We start from the raw sequence: 25,928 nt of genomic DNA, 5'->3' as shown, positions 1-25,928 counted from the left end.
GAAGCACTTGGAAGATCTTTTGGCTGGAAAAGTGTACACCTTCCAGTGGTGAGTGAGATTCCTTGATAAAATAGGACGCTGCAGTAACGATGGAGGATCACATGTATTCTTGCATGTTCCAGATCCCAAGACAGACATATCACGAAGTCCTGGGAGCTGTTAAATGTTCTGAAAAGGAATGGAAGGAATTGTTTGGGCTTGGCAGTGAGGGGTAGGGAGCTCTTGCCTCGCTATCCTTCTGTCCCCTTTTACCCTCACCATCATCACTGGGACTTGCTGGAGGGATGGTACTTCATGGGGGAGGCTTGAGCACAGCCGGGTACAGGAGACCTCTCAATTCTCTGCATTCTGCTGCTAAGGAAATCCTTCCTTCACCCATATTCTCCTGGGACCCAGAGAGTCTCCTCCCCTGCGCAGTGTCCTCGTACCTCAGATCTTCTTTTCCTTGAGGAGAGGGCCACCGCAGGTGGGCAGGAGGAAGGTGGCAGAGAAAAAGGTAGCTTTTTTCCTTTTTTTTTTTTTTTCCTTTTCCTCCTCCTTGGAGTAGTTGTTCCCCAGGCTGGGGAAGGGATGGAGTCAGGGTGTGAGGCCGCTCCCACGAACAACGCAGCGGTATTGCTGCTTAATCCAGGCACGGCAGGTGTTCAGTAAGGAACCTTCGCTGTCAGTCCAGCCCCATCAGCCGTGCTGACTTCTCAGCTCCCCCAGAATATTCACATCACCTTTGTGGGCAGCAGCGTCGCAGTAAGAACGGCAGCCCAGCGTTTCTGGGGCGAGCTGCAGTGGAGACGAAATGCTACATCCAGCGTTTGCATACTTAATGTCATTTCCCATCACTAGACTCTGAATCTTGAGACAGTGTTTGATTAAACTTCTGGAAGTGTTTGGTGTATTGTTTTTTCCAAAGCTGAGCTGAACACTGAGCTGGAATGCTGTTTTTTGAGTCAGGCTTTGCTGCTTCCACCATTGTTGGGGCTTTGCTGCTTCCACCGATGTTGGAGCTTTGGGGGTAGGTGGATGTGCAAGGCCCACCCTTCTGTGTTAGGAGATCTACTGCCTTGAACAGCAGGTGGAACATGGATGGACTCGGGATGTACTGATTCATATTAATAAAAGAGATTGAGAAATCTACTTTCTTGCTACTTCTTGCAGGGGAACTTGAAGTTTTCTGTGGATGGTGATACGCCTGTAATAGAAAATGGCAAGGTTGTGTCGATCATCGCAGATTTGCTGTCAACAAAATCTGAAATGGTGGAGAAGGCGCTTTTGTTTCGGACTGTAGCTACCGGTCGGGATGTCATTGACAAACAACATACCGAACAAGAAGCCACCTACGGCAGAGATGCCTTTGCAAAAGTGAGTTTAAATTTCCTTTCTTTGCATCCAATTTTGTATGTGACAGTAACTCAGATGCATTTCTTTTGCTTTTGCCTTTTGGTTGAGTTGTACTTGGTGCAGCAAAGAATGGAAATGCCTGAGGAGAGCATTCACTATTGAATTGCCTTCGTAGTAGCACATTTTTTCAGTGCTGGGGTCCCAACAGGATTCCTGGGTGGATCAATAAGTATAGCGCTTGCTGAGACACAGGAAGTCCGTACTTCATGCGGATTTATTTCTGAATGTGTGCGCCCCTGTGTTCTGTGGGGGGTTGCAGCACAGCCCCTTCCCTGGCTGCGACACAGCCCGCACCACGACCAGCAGCGCTTGCGGCGCGCGCGGGAGGGGAGGGAGCCGCCAGCCCGGCTTGCTGGCATCTGCAAGAGGAATACAGCGTACAGGGCTGAGTGTTTTGGGAAATACGATTCTTGACTTCACTTAGGAGTTAAATTCAAAGAGCAGAGAGTGGAGCTGTAACATCTAGAACTCAGGTTGGAGACCCAAAATGCTGTCTCTCTTTTGGAAAGGTGGATACTGATGACCGAAGGAATGACAATTGTCCTTCCTTTGCTAAGAAATCAAATGACAAGAGAAGAACAGATGAAGTTATGAAGATCCTTGATTATTAACTTGACTTTTTTTCCTAAGATTTTATGTTTGCACAGCTTGGCAGTACGTTTTGAACATGCAGACTGCGAAGGTACCTATGCCTACGGAACATTTTCATTTTGAAAGGTGAAGAGGAATATTTTGCTGCCGCTGTGTTCAGTTGTTAGGTTTCTATAACTGAACTCTCACTTGCTCCTCAATATTGTTAAATTACTCTCAGCTATGGAAGTTATTAGACAGCTGAAAAGGAGACTGGATTCAAATGAAGGGAACCACTGTACCTAGTGACCTCACCGCGATTTAGGCTTCATGTAAATGAGTTTTGGATGAAAGAAAAAAAAATATTTTCAGAGAATATTTTCTTCTTGTCAGTAGCTGTTCGCTTTTAGCAGAATGGTATTCGTAGCTTTTGTGTAGTTAGGGCAGGATCTTGAATTACACTTTGTAGCACCACGTGTGGCATTTACCGGAAACAACCGAGACAGATGCAGGCAAAAATCCTCAGTATTTGTTTCCTGGCAGGCCATATACGAGCGCCTCTTCTGTTGGATTGTGACACACATCAATGATGTGATTGAAGTGAAGAACTATGACACTACAATACATGGGAAAAACACGGTCATTGGCGTCCTGGATATCTATGGCTTTGAAATATTTGACAATAACAGGTGAGCCACGTTGTTGAAGCACAGTGCTGGGCCTTTGCCTTTCCTGTGTGAGAAAACTCATCGCTTTTTTCCTTATGTTTTTGCAGTTTTGAGCAATTTTGCATTAATTACTGCAATGAAAAGCTACAGCAGCTCTTTATTCAGCTGGTTCTAAAGCAGGAGCAGGAAGAGTACCAGCGAGAGGGAATTCCCTGGAAGCATGTGAGTGATTTGGCAGAGGAGGGAGAGGGCGGTTTGAGGTCAGTGTACCAGTAGAAGTCCCAGATCCAGAGTTGCCCCACATGTACGCTCCTGTCGAAGTCGATAGGACATCTGTGTCCACGCCAGCTGTACTGTCAGACGTGCTGTCTGGCAGTCAGGCTGTGGAAGAAGCTAAGCAATCGTCTCAGAACATTGCTTTGCTTGCCATGGTGTGGGAAAATAAATGACTCCAGGTCTGAGTTAAAGCATATTGTGGCATCTCCGGGATGTCACACATATCCCCGCGTGTTTCTGTTCAGAGTGCTTGTGTGTTTTGTGTAGTTATAGATATTCCAGTGTAAAAATCTTGAGTTCTCCTGTTCAAATTCCTTTCACAATGACAAGGTGTGCAATTTTCACTGTGGTGACTGTGCACAGTTGTATGTTAAAAGACCTTTTAAAGTGGATTCTGTTGCAGCTGATTTTTAGCAGAGATCTTGAGATGAATGTGAGGTGAATGAGGGATGGCCCGCTCTGCTGTTCGGTGTAGAGTAGCCTGCTTAATTTTGAGTTGGTGAGCAACGGATTGAAAGCTGATTGCTCCTCCTGTGAATGGTGGGCCCCGTTCTCTCTGCCAGACGCACGGTACTGTTCATCAGTGGCCAGCGCTGGTACTTCTCTCTCCAAAGTCACAAATATACCCGTTCTTTGTGTTTTACAGATTGATTACTTTAACAACCAGGTCATTGTCGACCTGGTAGAGCAGCAGCACAAAGGGATCATTGCCATTCTGGACGATGCCTGCATGAATGTTGGAAAAGTTACAGACGAGATGTTCCTCGAGGCTCTTAATAACAAGCTGGGGAAGCACGCTCATTTCTCCAGCAGAAAGGTAATGTCTCCTCTGTATTCTCAAAACTTGCTTCCTTTCCTGCGTGATACGTTCTCTATTTCTTTAGATGCAGCAGAATAAGGAAAAAGACTTGCTGGGGTTGGAATCGATACCCTCGAGCGTGAAATGAAGTGCCTGAGAGCAGCAGCAGCAGCAGCTCCTAATTACGGAGTCTGCTCTGGGTTTAGGTCGCGCCTCGGGCGGGCCCGGATCCGGCAGAGGGAGCTCAAGGATGTCCAATGTGAGATCGGTTTTATTCCAGGCATAAAAGAAGCCTGAGCTCGTGCCTTGACATATCATGATGTCATCTGGAGCCAATCGATGCGCGGTTTCGACCCACGTGATGCTCTTCCCAGGCTGCTCTAATACACAGTGACAGTGAAATTATTCCCACTTCTGCATTATTACAGCACTGTGATTTTTTTTTTTTTTTTTTTTTTTTCATCGTCATTGGCTATGAAACATGTTCATCTCGCATTGTACCTATGATCATCCAGGCCCCTCGACTTCCTTTGGTTTCAGTACAATGTACGAATTAAAAGGCTTTATTTATTCCTCACTTGGCAGCGTTTGGAAAACATGGTCACCAGCCTGATTAATTTGAGAATCTTTCACACTGAGTAATCAAATAAGGGCCTGTAATTTATTGATGCCTCTCTACTGAGAAACGTCATTTGAAAGGCATCATTCAGAACGCTGGTCCCCCCCCTTCTCCCTCCCACCCCAGTACAATATTTTATGTAGGTCAGAAATACAAAATTAGCATGGTTGTATAAGATATGTGCTAAAGGCTGCCTCCAGGGAGGCTGAATGTAAACAATAGATCTGGATGGGGCTTGTTTGGGTAGGGTGAAAATAAAATAACCGCTTTTTCCTTCCAGATGTGGCTTTCCTTAAGTGCCCTTTAGCTGCAGCACACCTGTCATCTCATCTGCCACATCCCTCCTCGCCGAGGGAGGGGGACGGAATCTTGCTTTCTGCTGTAACCTAGATTTTACCCGCTTAAGCAGCAGACGCATAGCCTGTTCTGAGTAAACTCACCTGAAACCAAGTATTTTCATGATGTTTCTACATTTTAATGCAAATTGCTTCCGTTAGTACTAATGATTGTGAATAGGGAAGTGGGGGGGAGAGTCTTGAATCCTCTGCGGTGGGAAGCGGTCCAGCCTCTGGAGCTGCCTGCTCAATAGATGTGAGCTGGTGAAGAAAGGACTTCAGTTTCTGTTGTGTCCTTGGTCCTGCGTCTGCTCAGGTGCCCTGGGTCTGTCACGGAGAGAGCCGGGTAGTGCTGTCATACGGCGGGGAAGAGGACTGAATTTCATCAGGAATATGGGAGGCTGTAAAATGAAAATTAAAAAAATAATAATCTATGTGAGTCCTTACCTTCAGGAGTCCCTTGGCAGCATAGGAAACGTTAAAAGAAAATATTGCCAGTTGCAGCATTCCTCAGTAGGGGGTGGCATTGTCAGAAAACTGTTTGCACAGACCAGGAGGGAGACAAGGAATACTGCTGTAAATAATGTTTATGGAGGGTATGATCTATCTTCCTGGCTTGCTAATTTCTAGTTTAAATCAAAGTAGCCTTGAAAAAATTGACACGTAAAACTCTCAGCATCATAATTATTTTTTTTTTGTCCCCTCTCGTATCTTTGCAGATGTCCTTTGCCAGTACCTAAGATACCTTCCTCAGTCCCCTCTAGAACCGCTGTAGGAAACCGGCGCTTCCTAAGCCGGCCTCTTCTAGCTTGAATTAAAACAAAGGACTTGGTGTCATTTCATAATTTGCTTCTGTAGACTGCAGTAGTTCTGCCTGGGTGCTATAAAGTTCAGCGTAGATGGAAGCTGTTCGTAAAGAGTTAAAGCGTGTGCACTGACACGTTGTGGGAAGAGCTCCTGTCTTTCGGGCTGCGTTAATGCTTCGCTGCTCCCCTCTGGAGCGTGTTGCAGGCTGGCTCCATGTGGATAAGCTCTAAGGGGCTGCTCTGCCCTAAATAGTAGCGTCCTAGTTTGTGCGCTGCATGTCTGGTCTGCTGCTGTCTGCTTGGTTGTCCTGGTGAAAGCCAAACACACCAGGAAAAATACCGGCCAAAACTTCCACTAGGAGTATTTGTGGCAAAATTTTATGTTCCTAGAATTGTCCTTCTGAATTGTCCTTCTCTGGAGGCATGCTGACTATTCTGATAATGCTTCTCAATGTCACAGGTTCATTTTCTCAGCCTCTTTAAGGTCTGATTTTTTCAATTGATCATCTACTTTCAAAGGATCGAGCGCAGTGATGGTCAGTCTATGCATTCCTCAACCTTCAAATGTGGAGACAATTTCCGATTGGGAAGGGAAGAACATGAGAATGTCCGTTCTAGTCCACCTGACGTAGCATCTTCCAAGACACTAGGCAATAGGGAAGGTCTAAGCGACAGAAGAACATGGGACAAATGTGTAATGATATTTTGATATGCTCCCAGTCTGCAGTGGTCTGCAGCCCAGGAACTAGATGATCTCCACATGTCCCTTCCAACCCCTGTCATTCTGTGAACCTTCTGAATCAGGGCTGGCGTCCTTAATGTTTTTTATTTTATTTTATTTTTTTTTTTAATTGACTAAGAATTCCATGGGCTGCTTACTCACACGAAGAGCTTTTTCCTTCCCGTTTTCCTCCCTTCTCCCTTTTAGGTTACATCTGTTGCCTCCTAGTTCTTGAACGCCAAAGCGTGGTTCACTGTGTTTTCTAATACATTAACTCCATGTCGTTTGCCATCGACTTCTGGCAGTTCTGTCTTGACCTGAAGAGGTTTAGTTCATTTGGCCCTTCCTCCTGTAGCAGTCAGTCAGTGCTCTTGATCCTTTTTACCCTTCTTCAAGCCTTTTCCAGTTCTCCTGCATCCTGTTTGAGATGGAGGGTAATTAAGGTACTTATTGGTCTGGAAATGGAAAGTTTGGGGCCCATCGTTTGGTATGAACTTCGTCTTTTCTGTTTGTGTATCACTGTGTTTAATTTAATGTGCTCTTTTTTGCCATTCCTTTAGCCTCTCATGTCTTCCTGCCGTTCTTCACAGCCGGCCTTTGTCTTTACTTCCCTGACTAATTAAGCACCGTCAACAACCTGATCACCTTCCTGTTCCCCTCAGATCACAGCTCATTTAAGAGGATGTTAACGGTGTAGATGTCAGCGCAGGACCCGTTTCCCATCTTCCCAGCGGTTACCTGCGTGAGGACCCTTTCTCTTATCTCTCATAGCAGCTTAAATGCTTTGAGTTGTTAGTGAGGAACCTTGTGAAAAGGCTCATAGAAATCCAAGCAGCCTCTCAACTATATCAGTACACTCGCTGTTCTCTTTTAATAATTTCAACTGATTTGCCCAATAGACACAAGGTTCACAGAGGGAAACATTCCTTCAAAACCTTAGCATTGTGTTAAGCCACTTTCCAGTCTCTCCAGTACTGCGTGAGTTTGAAGTGAGAAGCTTGTGCAGCCCACCGCGTCCCGTCCGGTAGCAACAGTTGCTTCATTTCCTTGTGGTTTTCTTGTCATATATCTCTTCTATTGACGTGTCGGTTTGAGATGTATGTTTTGGGTGGCTGAAAAAAGGCATTACATCCTCCGTAGCTCCTTGCTGGTGAACGCAGCTGCAAAAAGAAAAATGACTTTGTTTTCCTCGTACGGCCTCATTTCTTCATTTTCTCTGTGTTCCTTCGACACCTTGGTCGTCTGTCAGCTCTGCAGACCCTGGCGGGCGTCCTGCTCCTGCTGTCCTGGTGTCTTGCACCTTTGGAACCTTCCCTGTACCTTATTACTCAAACTTTTTGGTTTCCTCCTTGTGATTTTTTTTTTTTTCCCCGTTTTTTCTGTCACTTTGAGCCACTGTCTTTTCTACTCTTGGGCACGGGCGAAGTTTTCTGGAGGATACCTTCCTGCTTCTAAGAATCTCTCCTGCCCTGCAGTCTAACCGTGCTAATTTCCTCTTTTGTGTTTTCCCAAGACTTTTGCTGGGTAGTAGATATTTGCTCATAGCCCTCGGTGTTTTTAAATGGTGCCTGTGCTTCCTGCAAAGACTTCATTCATCTACCTGCCCCTTTTGGCTTTAATCCTCGTTTTTATCTCATTCTCCTTTTTTAATTAAGCTGAGCCTGGCGGATTTTTTGGCTTCTGTTATTCCTGAAGGGGTGAGTGTATTGTGGCCACTGCTGCTGAACGGCTGCCATGTGGGCACGTGGCATCTTCGTTTAGGGAAGGGACCTAACGAGCAGCCTGAGCTGAGAGCGGAGGGCTGGAGCTGGGACCACCCTGCGTCCGCAGGGGTGGGCACCGTGCGGGGGGGTCTTGCGTGATCTAGAGTGATTTGGGACACAACAAGCACTGCGATCAGAACTGCCACGTTTTGATTTCTTCATTTCTTTGCTGAGGAGTGATGCTGCAATGGAAAAAAGATAAAGGCGACTTGAAAAAAGGCGTAAATTAACTCCTTGGTGCGATGTTTCTCTACGTGTGCGAATCTTCTTTTTGCTTAATGGTGTTTCTGAGATAGTATCAATTTTTTAATAAAACTGTAGGCTCTTGCAACTTGATTTGGTACATATATATGGTTTCATAATGCATCCATGAAAAAATATTGTAAAGCAGTATTATAACTGGATTTCACATCTACACCTGCCTAGATAAAGTGGAATAACTGTAGTTTCCATTTCTATTTCCAATGCTTTCCGTGAAGCTTGAAAATCCATGGGTGATGTTTTCATGTGTGTGAATTTATTCTAGCTTTGTGCAACTGACAAAACGCTGGAGTTTGACAGAGACTTTCGAATCAAGCACTACGCCGGAGATGTGATGTGAGTTTCTTCCAGAAGTCAAGGTTCACCTTCTATTTTTGTCTTTTAGCCAGCTTTGAAGTGGTACAATATTCTGATTTGATGCTGCTCCTGGTATGAACCAGAATAGCTGTCACACGGAATTACAGAGTGCAGCAGTTGCTTATCAATTAAATCTTATGCTGGTTGCTTGCTGTACAGAAAATGATTTTGTACTTGGAACTGAAACAAAAGGAGAATGTGGGGAGGGGGGGGTGCAGGGAGAGCAGTGCTTCAGGGAAAAAAAGGAGGGGGGGGTGGGGAAAGCCAGCCCTGTTTATGCAAGAAAGCTTTCCTGAGCTAATAAAATCTGGTTTCGACATCTGGTTAGTGAGATTATGTAACTTTCTGGCTTTCGATTTCCCAAATCGGTTTGAGCAGACTCAAAATCCAGGGAAGTGTTGAACTGAAACGAGGATCAGCGCGAGGAGCCTTCCCCCTCAGATTGAAAAGTTGCCTGTACCCGAAGGCTACGAGAATGGCCACAGCACGGGACGGTCGTGGGAAGGCAGATGAAGTAGGAGTGAAAGGTGCCCATATGTTAGAAACTGTCTGGAATATCACCGGAGTGATTTAATGGTTTAGGATTGGCGTAACTCCCCGTGCCAGCAGAATCTAAAGGGAGTTAATGAGGAAACAAGTTAGGATTTCTTTTACCTTGGGATTAAATTGATCTTTAATTTATAAGGGTGTAATCATACAGGAGACCATTCAGTGCAGCTCGATTTTGTCCTGGGGTCTTTGCTGAGCGATGGCTGAGAGACATCCCCGATTTCAAAGCGTTTTGCCAAGGGGGAGAAAAGACAAGGTGCCCTGTCAGTGGCTGGACTTTCTCACTGCCAGCGGCTGAAAAATTTTGTAAAAGAAAATTGAAATGTGGAAATATTTGCAGATAATATTTGAGCCTGAACCACGTCGTGTGGAGCAGTAAGACTGGGGTGGCTCCGTGCAGGGATCTGGACGCTGTGGGGCTCTGGACCCCAGTGCCTGCAGCGTGGACTCAGGCTTCCGGGGGGGGTTCAATGGTCAGGAAGCAGCTGAGTGGGAGTCACCGAATGGGGAGATTTTGGACCTTTTCTTTGAGGAGAGAGTGCTGTCTGTCTTGAGGTTTGAAGAAGAGATGAAACTTTGAAATTATAATCTTTCAGGGTGCTCGTTCTGTGGGAATAGAGGAAGGAAAGAGTCCAAAACGTGTGTTGATTTCCAGGAGTTCCCCCGTCACTGGTTATAGGCTGCTCTTGGTTTTTTTTCTTCCACTAGAGAATCTTCCTTGCCACTGAGAGAGGGACGGACTAGACATAATGAAAAAGAAAACGTAATTTCTGTAGGATTTAACACAAACACGTGCTCTGAATTTGGAGGCAGAAGCCATGAGCGTAACTCTGGAATGCTCAAGTCCTGCTGGGCCTCTCAGCCGTGCTGCTCTTCACCCGCATGGTTCAGACGGCTTTCTAAAACTAGATGTGTGTCGTTCCTGCACTGGAGGTGGGAAGCTGGGCAGAAGGGTTGAAGTCTCACACAGGCCTCACGCAGCAAATTAGTGATAGGTTGGGAAACGGAGCTGGATTCCCGATTAGCATCTGCGGTGTCTGCAGGAGTGCAAGGATGCCGATTCCACACCGATACCAGCGGCTCACAGAAGGACTTTGCTGCTTTGCAGTTAACTCCGTTTTTCTTTTTTTCTTTTCCAGTTACTCAGTCACTGGATTTATTGACAAAAACAAGGACACTTTATTTCAAGACTTCAAGCGCCTCATGTACAACAGGTAGGAATAAAAATATTAACGAGGTGAATTTAAATCTGGTTTGTGAGAATCCCGTTTTATAAAGTGGATGCTAGGAGAGACTAACATCTCGGCTGATGCTATCTTTACTGTGTGCGCAGTGCACGTGAATAAACACGTGGCTTTGGGCTTTGATCTTTGTATATCTGCTGTGACCTGAAGGCTGTTGGTTTGATTTTTTGGGATAAAGTCCTTGTTCTGTGTATCTTGGTTTTGTTCTGGCACAACCTTTCATTTAACTGAATTTAAAGTGTTTGTTTGAACCCGACTCATTGAGCAATGATGACAGCTGTGCAGAGATCACCTGCGCTGCCTGATTTGTCATTAACCAGGTTTTTGGAGCAGTTGCGGACGTGCCATTACTGATCTCTCTTCAATGGGTGCTGAAGATGCTGAGTAGCATTTACTCAACAACAGATATCACGTATTTTAGGGGTGAGGGGGAAAATGGGCAAATAGATTTGAATCCTTTTCGTATGTGCAGTGATGTGAAAAATTTAAGCCCGGTTTACAAATACTAATCAGGCAAGTACAAGTTGCCTTTGATGAGCAAATCTGAAATCCTATCAAAATGCGCGTGTAGATACAAGCGCTCCAGAAAGCTCTTTTCCTTGATGGCTGGCATTAAACGTGTTCTAACTCTTTTGTAACTGTGGCCTATCTCAACCTTTCAGAGACTTTGCTCAGAGGGGGAAGTCGGCAAAAAATAGCCTGCAGCTGCTTGGACAACTCTGTTTACCTGGTTTAACAGCCAGTACAACTATTGACTTATTTTAGAGTCCTGTTATGTTTACTCCGTGTACTCCCTTAAACAGCCTTGCAGTTCGTGGTTTCAAGACTTCACACTAACCAAAAACCTGCAAAATATTTGCTGTAAGGAGGTTTTATTAAATTTAGACTCTGTTTTCCATTTAAGTCTCTCGTAAAGACTGTTCACAGAGACCACTTACGGCACATTAAAGCGCGTGATAGATTGGCTCTTAGATTGCCGTAACTGCTCTCAGCTTTTGTCTGTTCCCGAGCTCCTGCCATCCATCACGGCCGTTTTACCTCACCTTCAACCCTTCAAGAAAATGTAGCCTAAAATGGATAAATTATTCGATATATCACGAATGGTGCAGTAATACAGCTTGAAATCAGATAGCAAGTTTCAAGGGAGGATGTTCTGGGTTACGGTCTTACTCTTTTCTGTTTTGATTAAATTCTTCATGTTTGTGTCAGTAAGGCAGACTCTGCTTTTGATAGATCGCTTATGCGGGATTTTTACTATGCCATTACTGCACATCTTTATCTGAAGAGGAGAATGCACTTGTCATTTTTCTAGAATATTCGGTTGTAAGCTTCAACCGTATATTGCTCAAGAGCAAGAGCTGTTTTGCCCGGGAACGTCATATTGCTTCGGCTGATACATTTTGAGCTGAAAACACCCATAGATCTGGACAGAAGCAAGCTGTTGAATTTTGAATTGAGTGGAAATGCTGTTAGCCTGTGTAATTAAAGAGACTGTCTTTTAGCTCTAACCCTGTGTTGAAGATGATGTGGCCTGAAGGTAAACTGAGCATCACCGAGGTAACCAAGCGACCTCTGACAGCTGCTGCTCTTTTTAAGAACTCCATGATTGCGCTAGTGGACAACCTGGCATCAAAGGTAAATATTTCCGTTTCAAAATCGACTCCGACTTCTGATTAGTGGGGTGTAGCTTCTCTGTGGAGAGGCTGCTGCCTTCCTATCACTGCAACCAGTCGGAAAGCTGAGCTGATCAGTGGCGGATGAGCGTTGGCTGTGACAGTGGGCAGCTGTGAAGGTCTCGTGGGAGGGTTAGCTGCCATCCTCGCCTAAAGAAGGTGGACTTTTGTTTCCGCTGTGACCCGTGTATCTTTCACTGGTAGGAATGGCAGTTGCTCTTAGGTAATAATTAGTCTATCAAATAAATAATCATCTTCAACAAAACTCTTTTGGCAGAGGGCCCAGAGGATGTAGTTTTGCGGTGGAGAGATTCTCTCTCTCTGGCTTTCAGTGCCGAGAGACTTCTGTGAAAATCCAGGCAGACCTGCGTGATTTCCTTCTTTCCTCTTTGCTGTGTTCAGAGGGTGAGAAGTGAAAGCTTTCATTTTACAAAATAATTAAGTTTTACAGTAGGAAGTATTGCTTTGGCAAGCATCGCTTTGTGTGAAAAAGGGTAGGCAATGGAACAAACTGGGGAAATGGCTGTTTGAACGCGGTGCAGCTGAGCGGCAGGATGAGGTGAGCAGCGTGATCCCTCCTGCGAGCAGAGATCACTACCAAATATTTGGGTGTTGCTGATGCCAGGTGACCTTGCTGCACTCCCGGCATTTTGGTGGTGTTGGGGAAGGGGAATGCGGTCCACAAGAGATGAACAGTGAGCCCAGAGCAGTGGTGTATGTTAACACATAGAATAAGTGACCAACAAAGGGCGACGTGTTCTGACTGTCTTCTCGGGAGTTGTGGTGGCAAAGGAAATGTGAGTGGCCCAAGATCGGGAGGGATAACGTGCCCGCAGATGTGCTGAGGCTAGCAAAAGCTTTGTAGAGCAATGATCCTGGTTCTAATAAGAAGGCCCTGTGAAGAACAGAGCACTATTTGAATTTTTGCTTGGAGAAGAAGCCACACGACTAACAAAGTCTTGGTGGGCATTGCATTGGTCAGAGCGCGGTCACACAGAGCTATCCGCACTGGGAATATTACAAGGAATAGTATAGTGCTTCCTGTTTTCCACAATTAGGAGATGAAAACACGCTTGATTTATGGTTTTGAGTTCTAGTTCTGGAGTGGATGTAATCTGCAGCAGAAAATCTGCAGGAGGGTGTGCGAGCCTGGCCCAAGCCATCTCGAGGTGCTAGCCGGGCTTCGGACTGGGGAATGAAGCCCCATAGCTCCCTCCAGTACTGTGTGACTAAGGGCTGCCAAGAGGACGCCCTTGTTAGCCCAGCCAAAAGCCAGGGCTTGCTTCAGGCAGGGACCATTAGTAGAAGCCAAGAGAGGTCCTGCCCCACTGCCTGTGCAGCCAGCAGCTTTCCTGGATGGGAAATCATGAGCTGTTGGGGCTGGAGAAGGTGGCTGTGACCCTGATGAAAGGGAGATGGGGACAAACTTTAGTCTGACTTTCCAAGGAGTCAAGATTTACCTGATCTGTCAGTCCCCCAAATAATTTGTTGGCTAGCCCTAACCTAAATTTGCGTATAGAGATCTCAAGAACCCAAAAGGTTTTCTCAATGTGTTGTGAAAAAAGTCGAGGGAGGTGATTCTGCCCCTCTGCTCCCCTCGGGGGACACCCCACCTGGAGTGCTGTGTCCAGCTCTGGGGCACCAACAGCAGAAGGACACGGAGCTGTTGGAGCGGGGCCAGAGGAGGCCCCGGAGATGCTGGGAGGGCTGGAGCCCCTCTGCTGTGGGGACAGGCTGAGAGAGCTGGGGGGGTTCAGCCTGGGGAAGAGAAGGCTCCGGGGAGACCTTGGAGCCCCTTCCAGTCCCTAAAGGGGCTCCAGGAAAGCTGGGGAGGGACTCTGGAGCAGGGAGGGGAGCCATGGGACGAGGGGGAAGGGTTTTAAACTGGAAGAGGGGAGATTTGGATGAGATCTGAGGCAGAAATGTTTCCCTCTGAGGGCGGTGAGCCCCTGGCCCAGGTTGCCCAGAGAAGCTGTGGCTGCCCCATCCCTGGAGGGGTTCAAGGCCAGGTTGGCCGGGGCTTGGAGCAACCTGGGCTGGTGGGAGTTGTCCCTGCCCAGGGCAGGGGGTGGCACTGGGTGGCCTTTAAGGTCCCTTCCAGCCCAAATCATTCTATGACTCTCTGAAAATGAGTAGTTGGGGAAGGAAAGAGGTTCTGATTGCTGCCTCTTGGGTAACGCAGTTCTCTGCCGTACGGAGCAGTCACGTTGTCTCTTGCTGAGCCAAACAGGTGGGGAACCTGAGGCACCACAGTGAAGTGTTTCAAGCAACACAGACAGAAACTGCTGGGGGTGTTGTAGTGGAGGGCTGTGATCAAGGGGGGATGGCAGGGAGCCGTTGGTGGGAAGTTTTGACAAGTATTCGTGGAAAAACATTTGCTTGTTTATTGGAAAAAATTTTCTAGGCCACCTGGTATTTTTAAAAATAGAATAGTCAAGAGAATTCTGTGCACTGTGGTGGTTTGAACAATTCCTACACCTCACCGCGGCAGATGAAGAGTTTAAAGCGCACGTTATCCATCTTGAGTCAGTAGGTACCAAAATGCGTCATTGAGGGCTGGCTGGCTTGTGTGAAATGAGTTAGTTTTGTTCCATTTATCATCAACATCTCTGTCACAAATGACAGCCTTTTCCAAGGATAGATCATAACCAGGAACTGTTTCCGAGTCAAAAGTTAAGCTCGTGAATTCACTAGGAGGTTCCTGAGTGTGTCTTGGTGTCGTCCTTCCCCGTTCTTTACCTTCCCTGAACTTTCAGTGAGAAACTTGTATTGAAGACGTTGGGTTTTTCCGGATTTTCTATTGAATAGCAATGGAGAAAATTGTCTGGAAGCATTGTATTTTCCAGAGAGTTATGGAGCCTATCAAAGGGAAAGCTCTCATTAACCAGGCGTGTTTGCCGGGACTTAGCACGGCTGTTGCCGAGCAGGAAGGATCCCGGGGCTGCCTTGGTCGTGCGGGGCTTTATGGCCAACCTTTGGCATGATGGAGGGCTGGAACAAAGCGGGGCAAATTCCCACTTCGGAGCCAGCTGTTTAAAAGTTTACATGGCTAATGCTACTTGCAGAACAGTTTGTAGGTACTGAAGTTTGTAAGCTAAGTTATGTTCAGCTATTTTTAGTGGAGAGCCTGGTTGTTATATGTCTTTAAAACCCAAAAATTTGGGGAGACCCATTCTGAAGTCAAGCTGATGTTACTTTAAAGGGTCTAAATTTTGGCACGTCCTAGAAAGGAGAGGTTGCTTAGATGAGGGTCCTGAACACTGTCACTGTGTACTTCAAACGGTAAAACAGAGTGCAGAGAGACAGTGCTTCTGTTTGGCCATCGTGCCCTGAGGTTCTCTTTGAGGTGACTTTTTGGCCAGTTAATAATATGCGCATGTTATTAGCAAGCTAATAACTCCGGGCATTCAAGCCGTGCTTCGCTAGATCCTGGTTCTGCGCAAATAAATGGGATGCTCTGCCTCTGAGTCCTTGCCAGTTTGGATACTTGTCTCGGCTCTTGCTTCTGCGGGGGGCTGGAGGGCGGGCGACTGGTTGCTGCTCTGGGGCTGGTAAAACCACCGTCTCTCTCGGGGACACCGCTCCGTGCCGTTCCGGGTACTGTCGTTCTTCCCTTGGGTTGTTACTCATTTTTCCCGTGCTTAACTTGGGACCGGAGCTGCACTTCTGGGGCTCAGCAGTGACGACCTTGACGGGTCTGACTGCGGTTTGGACCCCGCAGGACTCTTTTTTTTTTTTTTTTTTTTTTTTTTTTTTTTTTTTTTTTTTTTTCGGGAAGCTTGTGGTAACGGCTGCTGAGCCCAGCTCTCTGAGAGCAGCCTGGCACAAGCGGCGGTAGCCGCTGGGGGTGCGGGTGGCAGAGGAATACGGTTCCGTAGGGAGAGGTAATATCGGTTCATGTTTTTCTCAGCTGTTTCTCAAAAACCAAGATGAAGATAGGCTTGAATTTTGTTGCCGTTTGAGCTGATTTATTAACGTGACTGGAGTTTGCCCAGTATTTAAGTGCAGTCGGTGCTGCTTTTCTCAGCCTGGCCTCCCATTCCGCCGGGGCTGCTCTTAATGTTTCCCATAAACTGCTTTAAACCGTATTTATGTGCTCTGTTTCTAGAGTCCTCGAACAGAATGGCAGCCCAAGAGCTCATTTTCATTTATACTCATTTGGCCTTCCCAAAAAGCTGCAGGGTTTTTGGCAATATCAACAGTATCTTTAATCCTGTCATTTGAGGGAATAACGTCCAAAAATGCTAATTGGGTGGGCAGGAATAATAATAATAACAGAAACAAAGCTCGAAGTCTGTGAATACAGTACCTACAGTGCTAGTGGCTTATTTAACTTTTCTGGTATTTAAAATAACCACCTTTAAAATTCCGTTTTGTTGGTATTCTGATGTAAATCTGGAATATTCAGTGATGAAGCGGAGTTCTGTGGCCCCCGAGAGGAAGGGGCAGGCGCTGTGGTTATGAGGGTGCCAGATGCGTCCGTAAGGGTGAGTCGCATACAAGCGGTGTTGACGCTGCAGGAGCTGTTCGCAAATGTGGTTTTAACTTCACCTTGTGTATACACGCGTCCACACAAGCACGGAGACTTCAGGAAATACGTTTTTGGAGGATGCCGAGTTGACGTGGGGCTTATCAGTACCAGTATCTGAATAACACTGTAATCCTCCAGACTTACACCGAGAGTCTTTTGGGCAGAAACCTCTGGTAGGTAGATAAAAGTGTTTTGTTTTTGTTTTGTTTTTTCAAAAAACAAACCAATCAAGCCAAAAACCAGCTTTACAGAGTTGCCGTGTAACGGTTCTCCGGCATGTGTTTTACTGCCCGTGCTGTTCTCCTGAGGATTTGGTCTGTGATGGATGACTTTGGGTGGCTTTTCTTTTAAATACTGCCACGGGAAGTCCTTTGGCTGACACGGCGGTAAGTGATGGGCTTCTCTAGGAACTCTTTCTGGACATGCATCTCTTTTTTCTTTTCTTTTTTTTTTTTTTTTTTTTTCTTTTTTTACCCTCCTTCTCTGTAACTCCTTTTGTCTGACTCTTCTTTCTTCCTTACCTCTCCTCTCCTATCCAGGTTGACAGGCTTCGTCTCTAGTAAGTTCTCGTGTCATCGCTGTGACATGTCCAGCACGAATTTGTCAGCCCTGTGTCCTACCCCTTCTCTCATCTATCGAGCTATAAGCGATGGAAAAGAAACCTCTCGGGGGGAGTTTGTCTAGGGTGCAGTGACTTTAAACTGGTTTGTTTTCTTTTTGACGCTTAACACAATCTCTCGGCAGCTTGATTTGAAAATTTAAAAAAGTTGCAATTAGGCCTCTAACCAGCTTTCGGAACTGGGGGCCTTTGTGTCACTGTATTTCGGTTCTTCCATTTATAAAATGCAGCTCCCAGGCTTGACAGCCTCGTGGTGCAATAATGGGAGCTGCATAATTATCCCCCTGAAGAGCTGAGGCTGGTGGGATTGTAAGCATGGAATAATCTACTTTAGAATTTGCCCTCGTAGCTGTCATTGCTGTGAGGCTTTAATTGCACTGTAATTGCACTGATAGATGATCTCCTGTCTGTGCAGGAGCTTCCTATTTCGCTTTTCCAAAGGGAAAGCAGTGTCTTGACTTCTGCCTTTTATATCGAATGCAAATACAGTCGCTCCTCTTTGTGCTGGGCTTGAAGCCACAGATTTTCTTTTGCAGGGAGGTTTGTTGCGGTTTTGAATGGCGAAGACATGAGTGACAAGCCAAGCAGGCAGCTCTGGGGTGGTGGAGGGAGCGTGTGTGTTGGCAATAATGAATAGCTGTGAACTGGGCGCTGTAATGGCAGCGATGAGCAAGTAACACCAGTTCCCTTGAGGCAGAGGAGTGGGATGCACTTTCTCGATTCCGTACTCCTAACGACTTCTTTAGTTTCGTTCCTGTGTTCTCAAGATGTTGCAGTTCTGTGCATCCACCATGGAATATTTGTGATGTAGAATCATTTTGGTTGGAAAAGACCTTTAAGATCATCAAGTCCAACCGTAATACTAATCTCATCAAAGGATTTATATTCGTCTTGACATCAGATGCAGCGCAATGGTGTTGAGGGCAGATCTGGCATCATTCTGATGTTAGTGACGCTGTTGCTAACACTGGGATGGGTCTGCCCTTAAGGCTGACTAACGTGTGGATGGAGAAGTGGCCCAAGCTGAACGTCATTAGCAAGAGGGGTTGGGGAGAATTCTAGACCATTCACCTTCACACCTGCAGACTCTTTCACAGCTTCTAGGTTCAGGTGTACTTCAAGGAGTTTTTTGTATATCCTACATTTTCCCCAAATAGCTTATTTCCAGAGATACAGGGGACTTGTTCCAGCAGATGAAGGGCCTGGCCTTTGTTTCTTGCCATGCAACTGAGAGATTATGATGCAGAGCTTATCGTAATGCCCCATAACGCACATCATAATGCCCCTGATGTGGGCATCGAGTCCAGCAAACTCCTATTCCTCATCAGTTACAGCTGCCATGACCACATCAAACCTCCTTCAACCCTGATTTGAAGTTCAGAAAGGGCTGCTTCTACCTTCGGAGTTTGACACCCGACGTCTGAGACAGCGTGAAGAGCGCCGGTGACGGCGGCGTTCCCATGGCACAGCCATGCTCTACAACTGAAGGGAAAATCATCACCCACGCAGCCTGCAAGCTCTGAGAGCTGGTAGGACACAGTGGAGTGAATAAAGGCCCTTGTAAACCTTCTTACCTTTGGCGCAGAGATAATTTTCAGGAGAAAGCCAAAAAAGTTAATTATATAAATCTCTTTAAATTGTACCAGTACTATATATTTCACCGCTCTCTCCTTAAGGAAAGGAGAATAGAATAGGTACGGGTTGTGTTGAATTACCGTGGCAGAAGGCGGCGCTCGGCATGGTGGTGAACCTCGGTAGAAGACCTCACCCAGAACAGAGCTGTTGCTTGGCTGCCTGGTGTCCTGGGGAACCTGTGTCCTGGGGAACCTGTGTCCTCAGTGTTCCTGCCTTTTCTGAGCCCGGCGCTTTCTGAGGATGTGAAAAGAAGAGTGGGATGAAGAGGCCGTTGTCCTACTGGGGGCCCACGTAGTGGTATGGAAGCGGGGCCGTTGTCTCCCCTGTGTGCAGCTTTGCCTCGGTCTCCCTCGTAAGGAAAGGAACCAAACAAGACCGTGATCGAGCTGTCCTTGATGTGCTTCATGGGGAGAGGTGAAGTCACTGGGGGAGAAGGGAGGTGATGTAAGAATGTGTATTGCCCACACGTCCCTCCTCTACCCACGCGCTCCCCACGCCTCCGTAGGCACGCCTGGCTTGCTGCGGGGAGGGTGTGCAGCACGGGGATGCTGCCAGCTCTTGCATGGGTGCCTGGCTTGGATTTTGCTCCTTTCCTTGCTGCCGTATATTCCTACCCTGGGGACAGCCCTCCAGGAGACAAGCAGAGCTTGATGCTACTGATTGCATTCTTCAGAAAGCAGGGAAACGTTCCAGTCCAGTACCATGCCCAGAAGGTCCACTGCCTTGGATCAGTTTCTAGGATACAAGGCTCTGCTGTTCCAAGGCCTCCATATCTCCACCTCTTCATTATTCATACTCGTCCTATTCATATTCATTGGCGAGTGGAAGCTCCGTGTGCCTGTCACTAGTGCTGCGTGCCTCCAGGTTACGTCAGGACTAGCCAGGATGGTCAAGGGCGATCCTGTTTCTTCAATATTACTGAAGGGGAAGTAGCAATTCTGGGCCTTTTATATTATCCTGAGATTAGCTAAGTGACCTAAAATCATAGAAAATAGGGCTAAATCATAGACAAATCATAGAAAATAGGGCTAAAGGGGACCTTGGGAATTTATCTGCTGTCCGAAGACACCTCTGTCTTCTCTTCACAGATGCTTGTTCAGGCTGTTCCTCTCTGCTGATGGAGCTCGCTCCCCTCTCCCCAGGCATTCAGCTCCCATTCCTTCTTCTCCTGATGCCTAATTTGAATGTTTACACTGTAGTTAAAGCCGGTGCTTCTTTGCCCTAAAACCGAATATTTACTTTTCTTCATATCTACCCGTTAAGTGCATAAAATCTAACATCGGGATGGTTATGTGGCTCCTCAGTCCTTCAAAACTAAATCGTATTTCCTCTGAGTCACTCTTTCTGGGATTTTTCATCTTTCTTGTTCTTCCTTGAACTGACTCACCGCCGTTTGCGTCCCACTTGAACTGCAGTGCCCCCAACCTTAATGCGATGCTCAGACAAGTAGAAATCTGTTGGGGTTTTTTGTCTTGCGGTTTTCCTGTTCCTGTGCCCCTTCCTTAGAAAAACACAAACTTGACTCATGTTCCCCCAGAACTCCTAGATCTTTCTTTTTAGCGCTAGTGTCAAATCAGTTTTTCGTTCTTTTATTAAACAACTATTTCTGCCTCAGTGTGGAACTTTGCATTTGCCCTCACTAAATTAATCCTTTTTTTCATTTTTTTTTTTTTTTCCCCCAGACCGCTCCTCCCATTTGTTAATGGTGTGGGTTCTTGCACTCTGAAACTTCATATTGCCTGCGGATTTCGTACCCACGCTGTACTCCTGCAGGAGCTCAAATCGCTGTTGAAACCATCCAGTAGTGCTGGAACGGAACTTTCCTTTGGAAAACCCTTGGGGTTTCCCTTTAGAGAAGGGGCCTCTGGTTACTCAGAGCAGTTTTACAGATGGTTTTACAGCCACTGGTTTCATCTACTCCAGGGGAAAAAATGCTAAAATTTCATTCTTAATGCATCAGTTGCGCTTATGAAAGGTGACATCTTCTAACGTTCAGATATCAGACGGGCTGCTTATCTCCCTGTATCATCACGTTGGCATTGCTGTAAACTGATTTTTTAAATGCCCCGGTTTAAGTCCGTCTTTGCCGTGTCCTTTGAAGCAAGTCTGGACGTACTGGGACCTTCTGAGCTGACTGGGATCCTCGTTTGAGTTCTCTCCTTGGCGAGTGATGAGACTTGGTGGGCAGTCGGCTCTGCCAGCCTGCACAATGTGCCACTGCTTTTGCAAGGGCTACTTAAAAAATAGTATCTATTAATGTTCTAAGAATGCAGTTTTACCTTGAAACAGTATAAGGTGGGCCTTTATGACACTTAATAATTGCTTTTCTCCCCACCAATAAAGTTAGAAGTGGGATAGCAAGGGCTAACGAAGAGAAAGAAATGAATGGACTTCAAAACCCGCTGTGATGAAAGTAAATAAGTTTAAAAGACTTATAGCCAGACCTTACAAGTTGGTGCTGGTTATAGGCCATGCTGGCCGAAGTGGAAGTTGCTTTTAATCTCATAAAAATAAAAGCAAACGTCAGATCAGCCTAGCAGGGCTGTATATGGGGCTTATCTCATGGGTGCAGGCCAGCGGGCAGCGAAGGGTGTGCGACCCTGTGGGACTCTGTCCCGAGTGGACCAGCTGGGCTGTGCCGGGTGGAGTAAAGCCACCAGTCCCCCTTCAACGTCCTCGGCTGCCGGCAAGTCCCAGGCGGTGCAGGAAGAGGAGCTGGTGTGCTGGTGGCGGCTCGTGGTTGTCCCGTGGAAGGTGTGGTGCTGGTGGTGTTGAACTGGGGTGGAAGGTAGCTGCGTCTCGCCCTGCGCAGGGTAGCGGTCAGTGATTGCCATCGTTCGAGGGTGGCTTTGGAGGGCTTGATTCAGCGTGGTTTAAAAACTATGGAGTAATCCATGCTGCTTTTAGATGTTGATGCTGGAAAAGCCATATTCGGCAATCAGGGCAATGAGTTACATTGCTTGTTCTGTCTTTTATGAAGACTCTTTTTGTTATTGTCACAGTCTGTAGAGAAGGGGGACGTGGAACTGGTTGTGTTGTGTAGCCAAGGACAGCTGAACTCCAATGAGTGACACATTGATTCAAGGCCAGGTTGGACGGGGCTTGGAGGAACCTGGGCTGGTGGGAGGTGTCCCTGCCCAGGGCAGGGGGGTGGAACAAGATGATCTTTAAGGTGCCTTCCAACCCAAACCGTTCTGTGATCCTGTAACAGATGTCGTTGCAGTGTGCGAAGGGGAGGAACGCGTTCCGTGCCCCTCTTGTCATTTTGGTTCTAACCTTGTAATTCCCGTTAAGCAACCAGACCTCATCGCGGTGCCTGGGGTGGACTGACATCTCAATGTTTTCATGAGGAAACAGTTGTGGCTGCACTGACATTTTTCTTTGAGTGACGCTCGGTTTGGTTTGTCCCCTTAGGAGCCCTATTATGTCCGTTGCATTAAGCCCAACGATAAGAAGTCCCCGCAGCTTTTTGACGAGGAGCGTTGCAGGCATCAGGTTGAATACCTTGGCCTTTTGGAGAACGTGCGAGTCCGCCGAGCAGGCTTTGCCTACCGCCAAACGTACGAGAAGTTTCTTCACAGGTAAGAAGGGCGCTGGCAGGGGATGGGGTTCAGCTCTTTGCAGGACAGCTCGGAGGCTGGGATGAGGTGTGGGGGTTCGGCTGTCGCACCGTGCGTGAAGGGGAAGCCTTAAGTCCTCTGGGCTCGTGATCCTTACTCTTGAGCCTGGTGGGTTTGGTTCAATATCTGCTGCTGGGTTCGATAAAACGTGAGTCTACCAGGGACTCTGCTCTCTCGTTCAGTGGCAGCAGTTGTGTTTAGAGGTGCCTGGGTGGCACTCGGGCTCACCTTCTTTCCTGCTAAAATTCATTCGCTGTATTACTCTCTGCAGCAGGAACCTGGAATGAGGTTCTTCCCCAGAGCATAACCCTAAACCCAGAGCTAATTAACTTCTGTTTTCTCTCTGAACGTTGTCTAATTGTTGCAGCGAGAGAGACAGACAGACACTGTGTGTCTTGGGAAGTGCTTGGTGGCCCAGTGACATTATGCGTGTGCAGGAGGAAACCTCTGGACTTTAAAACTGGAAGTCTGAAAAGGGATAGTAACATGACCCCATTAAAACGCGTTTTTGATACTTCTTGCCCTCTTAATTCCTACCAGACTTGTGACAAATTAAATGTTTTAGATTGAAATTTGTCTTAGGGCTTTGGTAAATTAGCGCGGGTACTAAGAATTCAACCTCTTGCTGATGAAATAGTGAATTGATTTTTACTTCTGTTATTGAATCAGGTGAGAAAAAGGCCGTGGGGGTAGAGAAGAATTAAGCTCTGGAAGCAGGTGGGATGTCATGTGTTAGAAACAAAGTGCTGTTGAAAGGTCCTTTGCTGTTCAGGGTGGAGATTTGCCTGGTATTTTGTGATCCCTGAAGTGGAACGAAAGGGTCTGGCTTCCTGAATGCAGCCTACGGTGCTGCATGTCGGTTTTCTCAAACATCGCGCAGTGGTTAGAGCGTGCTTTCGCCCTCACGTGTGGAATCCATTCCAATTTACTCTTAAGATTTGTGGAATTACTATTAATGTAAACGGCTGCTTTGTTTTTAATGAATGTTTGATGAGCTCCTCGAAGCTTAAGACCAGCAGTGGTGTTTACAGCTGGTAAACCAAATTAGCGCATGGCAACCGGTACCGCTCTCCGGCTCTTGTAGCGTTTGTTCTGCCGGACCCTGCGGTAGGATTAAACATCGACAGCGTAAGGTATCAGCCACGCCATTTGCCTATCGCAGTACTGCTCCCAGTCCAGTCTACAAGGACTTTTCAAAATTAAGAAAAAAAAATCTTCTGGCCTGGATATTGTGTTTATTTTCTCCAAAATTCTTTGTTCCTTGTCTTTGGGTGAGCCGTACCCTCTTCAGGGACTGGGGGAAATGATCTGTGGTACAAGCCACACAGTCTCTGAGTGGTGTTTGAACAGGGATCGCGAGGGATTGCTGTTCCTTTACATTTAACAGGCTTATTGGGAGACTGGGAATGCGGGGGAGGCTCCAGGCCCTTCAGCTCTGGCCTCTCGCGCTGCGTGGCGGGCACGTTTGGAGATGTGGAGTCACTCAGGGAGGGGCGGTTTGGGGATGCAACTTTGTCATCCGTTTCCTCACATTTGCAAAAGATCTCATAGAAGTTCAGACCCGCAAAGAGACGTTTCACTCCCTTACAGGCCCCTGAAGCTTTCCGATTTTCTGAGCCCGAACCAGATGCCTGTGTTTTGTTCTGCTGATTCCTCTTAGAGGGGACAGGAGATATGTCTCGGGATATATATGGATGAGAGATACATACATGTGTGTGTATATACGTGCGAGTGCCTGTATTCCTAATTTTTTTATATATATGTATGTACGTGTGTATATAAAAACACATCAAAAGTAACTTTCCTTTCTGTAGGAAAAGAGTTTGTTACAACTGAGCACTAAAATACTGTAAGGTAGTTGATATCCCATATCTACCAGTGGGAAATGACGTGAAGCACAGTTAAGACCGTTAATAAATGTCCTTTGCAAAACTTTCCTTGAAATGAAGAAAACTTTGAGCTCTGTGCAAACCAGTCTGCCCTTACCAATTTGTAGAAAGTAAGATCTAAATGTTTGGGTTTTTTCCTTGCACAAGAGATGCCGTGTGTTCACGTGGCGACTACATCTCCCAGCTGGGTGAAACGCGTGTCAGGATCACGTGTCTTAAATAGATGCGCTGCATTCTTTGGTTTTAATACATAGCTTACTAACAAAAAAGAAAAAAAAAAAAAAACAAAAAAACAGCCGCTTGGATTTCAGCCAGGGGTATGTGTGCGGGGCAGGGGGGAGAGCGGCGCCTGCGAGGCATCTGCGAGCGTAATCCAACACTTTCCCCACGAAGGCGCCCCCCTGCCTATTTCCAGGCGTTTAAACATAGCGTGGAAACCACACCGAGATAGCTCCGAACTGTGAGAGCGTGACCCAGCTTCACGTGCAGACCCGGTATTTTTCGTTAAAGCTTCACAATTGAGTGGCTCGCAAAAATCTTGGTTCTTAGGAGAGCCGTACTGGGAACTGTAACCTCCAGTAGCAACCTGGTGTTTCTATAGCCAAGTACGGAGAAGAAGGAAGAGAAACAAACGTGGTGTAGAAATGGATGTTTAATGCCCAAGCGACCTTGAAAGCTGCCAGGATGCCTGGGCAGGAGAGGGGAAGGGTTGCGGTGTCAGTGAGCAGATTTATTTTGGGTTCTGCCTCGCTATAATTAGCAGCGAGGTTGGGATTGTGACTCGCTGTGGCATCCCGGTCCCGCTCTCCGCTGCGGGGAGGGAGAGGGTGGCGTTGCACCGCGCGTGCCATGGGAGCGACGCAAGGATGCCAGGATCTTCCACCACCTGTGGGCTGGGAGGGAGGTGGTCGGTTTGCCTCGTGATGTCTTTAAATACCATAGCCCTGTTTTGTTGTAAAGGAGGAAGAGAATTTAACACTTCTTTTGGGCAGGTTTTCAGTACTCTGACATCCCTTTTCTTTCTGGCCCCAGCGGTGGAACAGGTCTGTTCAATAATCATAGAATCACCGAATGATTTGGGCTGGAAGGGACCTTAAAGCCCACCCAGTGCCACCCCCTGCCCTGGGCAGGGACACCTCCCACCAGCCCAGGCTGCTCCAAGCCCCGTCCAACCTGGCCTTGAACCCCTCCAGGGATGGGGCAGCCACAGCTTCTCTGGGCACCCTGGGCCAGGGGCTCACCACCCTTGTGCAGGGGGTTGGGGTTTGCACTCCCGCTCTGCTTGTCTTTTTTCTTCTTTTTTTTTTTTTTTTCCCTAATTTGAATGGCTCAAGGTGGAAGATTTTCCCAGTGAATTAATTATTGCAGGAACATTTTTCCCGCTGGGAATAAGAAAGAGGAACCAGTGTAAAATATTTATGCCCTGTGCGTACGTGTACGTGAGAGCAGGAATGCTTTTGCCAGCCCAGCATAAGTGCAAAATTTTCTGTTGTGCGTCTGTCTGAGGAGGTTTTTTTAATATGCCTGGTTTATTTATCAGCGAGATCCCCGTCTGCGTGCTGTAACCCTCACGCTGACCGCGTTCCCAGCTTAGACAC

General features: G+C 46.9%; 1 protein-coding gene across 3 annotated transcripts in view; it reads left to right on the top strand.

Annotated features, from left to right (window-relative positions):
- The window catches only part of MYO1D (myosin ID), a 172,046-nt gene that overhangs the window by 44,025 nt on the left and 102,093 nt on the right, over positions 1-25,928 (top strand). For 2 of the 3 annotated variants that reach the window (XM_063354968.1, XM_063354969.1), the window contains 8 exons: positions 1,153-1,356; positions 2,509-2,654; positions 2,741-2,855; positions 3,556-3,726; positions 8,479-8,549; positions 10,259-10,333; positions 11,866-11,998; positions 22,236-22,402. In XM_063354968.1, the coding sequence (XP_063211038.1) occupies positions 1,153-1,356; positions 2,509-2,654; positions 2,741-2,855; positions 3,556-3,726; positions 8,479-8,549; positions 10,259-10,333; positions 11,866-11,998; positions 22,236-22,402 (1,082 nt within the window). Of the gene's footprint in view, positions 1-1,152; positions 1,357-2,508; positions 2,655-2,740; positions 2,856-3,555; positions 3,727-8,478; positions 8,573-10,258; positions 10,334-11,865; positions 11,999-22,235; positions 22,403-25,928 lie in introns of those variants that run through there. The other variant, XR_010073613.1, reaches the window with a different exon arrangement.

The sequence above is a fragment of the Chroicocephalus ridibundus genome, chromosome 17, assembly GCF_963924245.1.
Source record: "Chroicocephalus ridibundus chromosome 17, bChrRid1.1, whole genome shotgun sequence".
In the NCBI taxonomy this organism is placed as follows: Eukaryota; Metazoa; Chordata; class Aves; order Charadriiformes; family Laridae; genus Chroicocephalus; species Chroicocephalus ridibundus.
The sequence above is the reverse complement of the archived record's forward strand: the minus strand, read 5'-3'. Positions and strand labels throughout refer to the sequence as shown.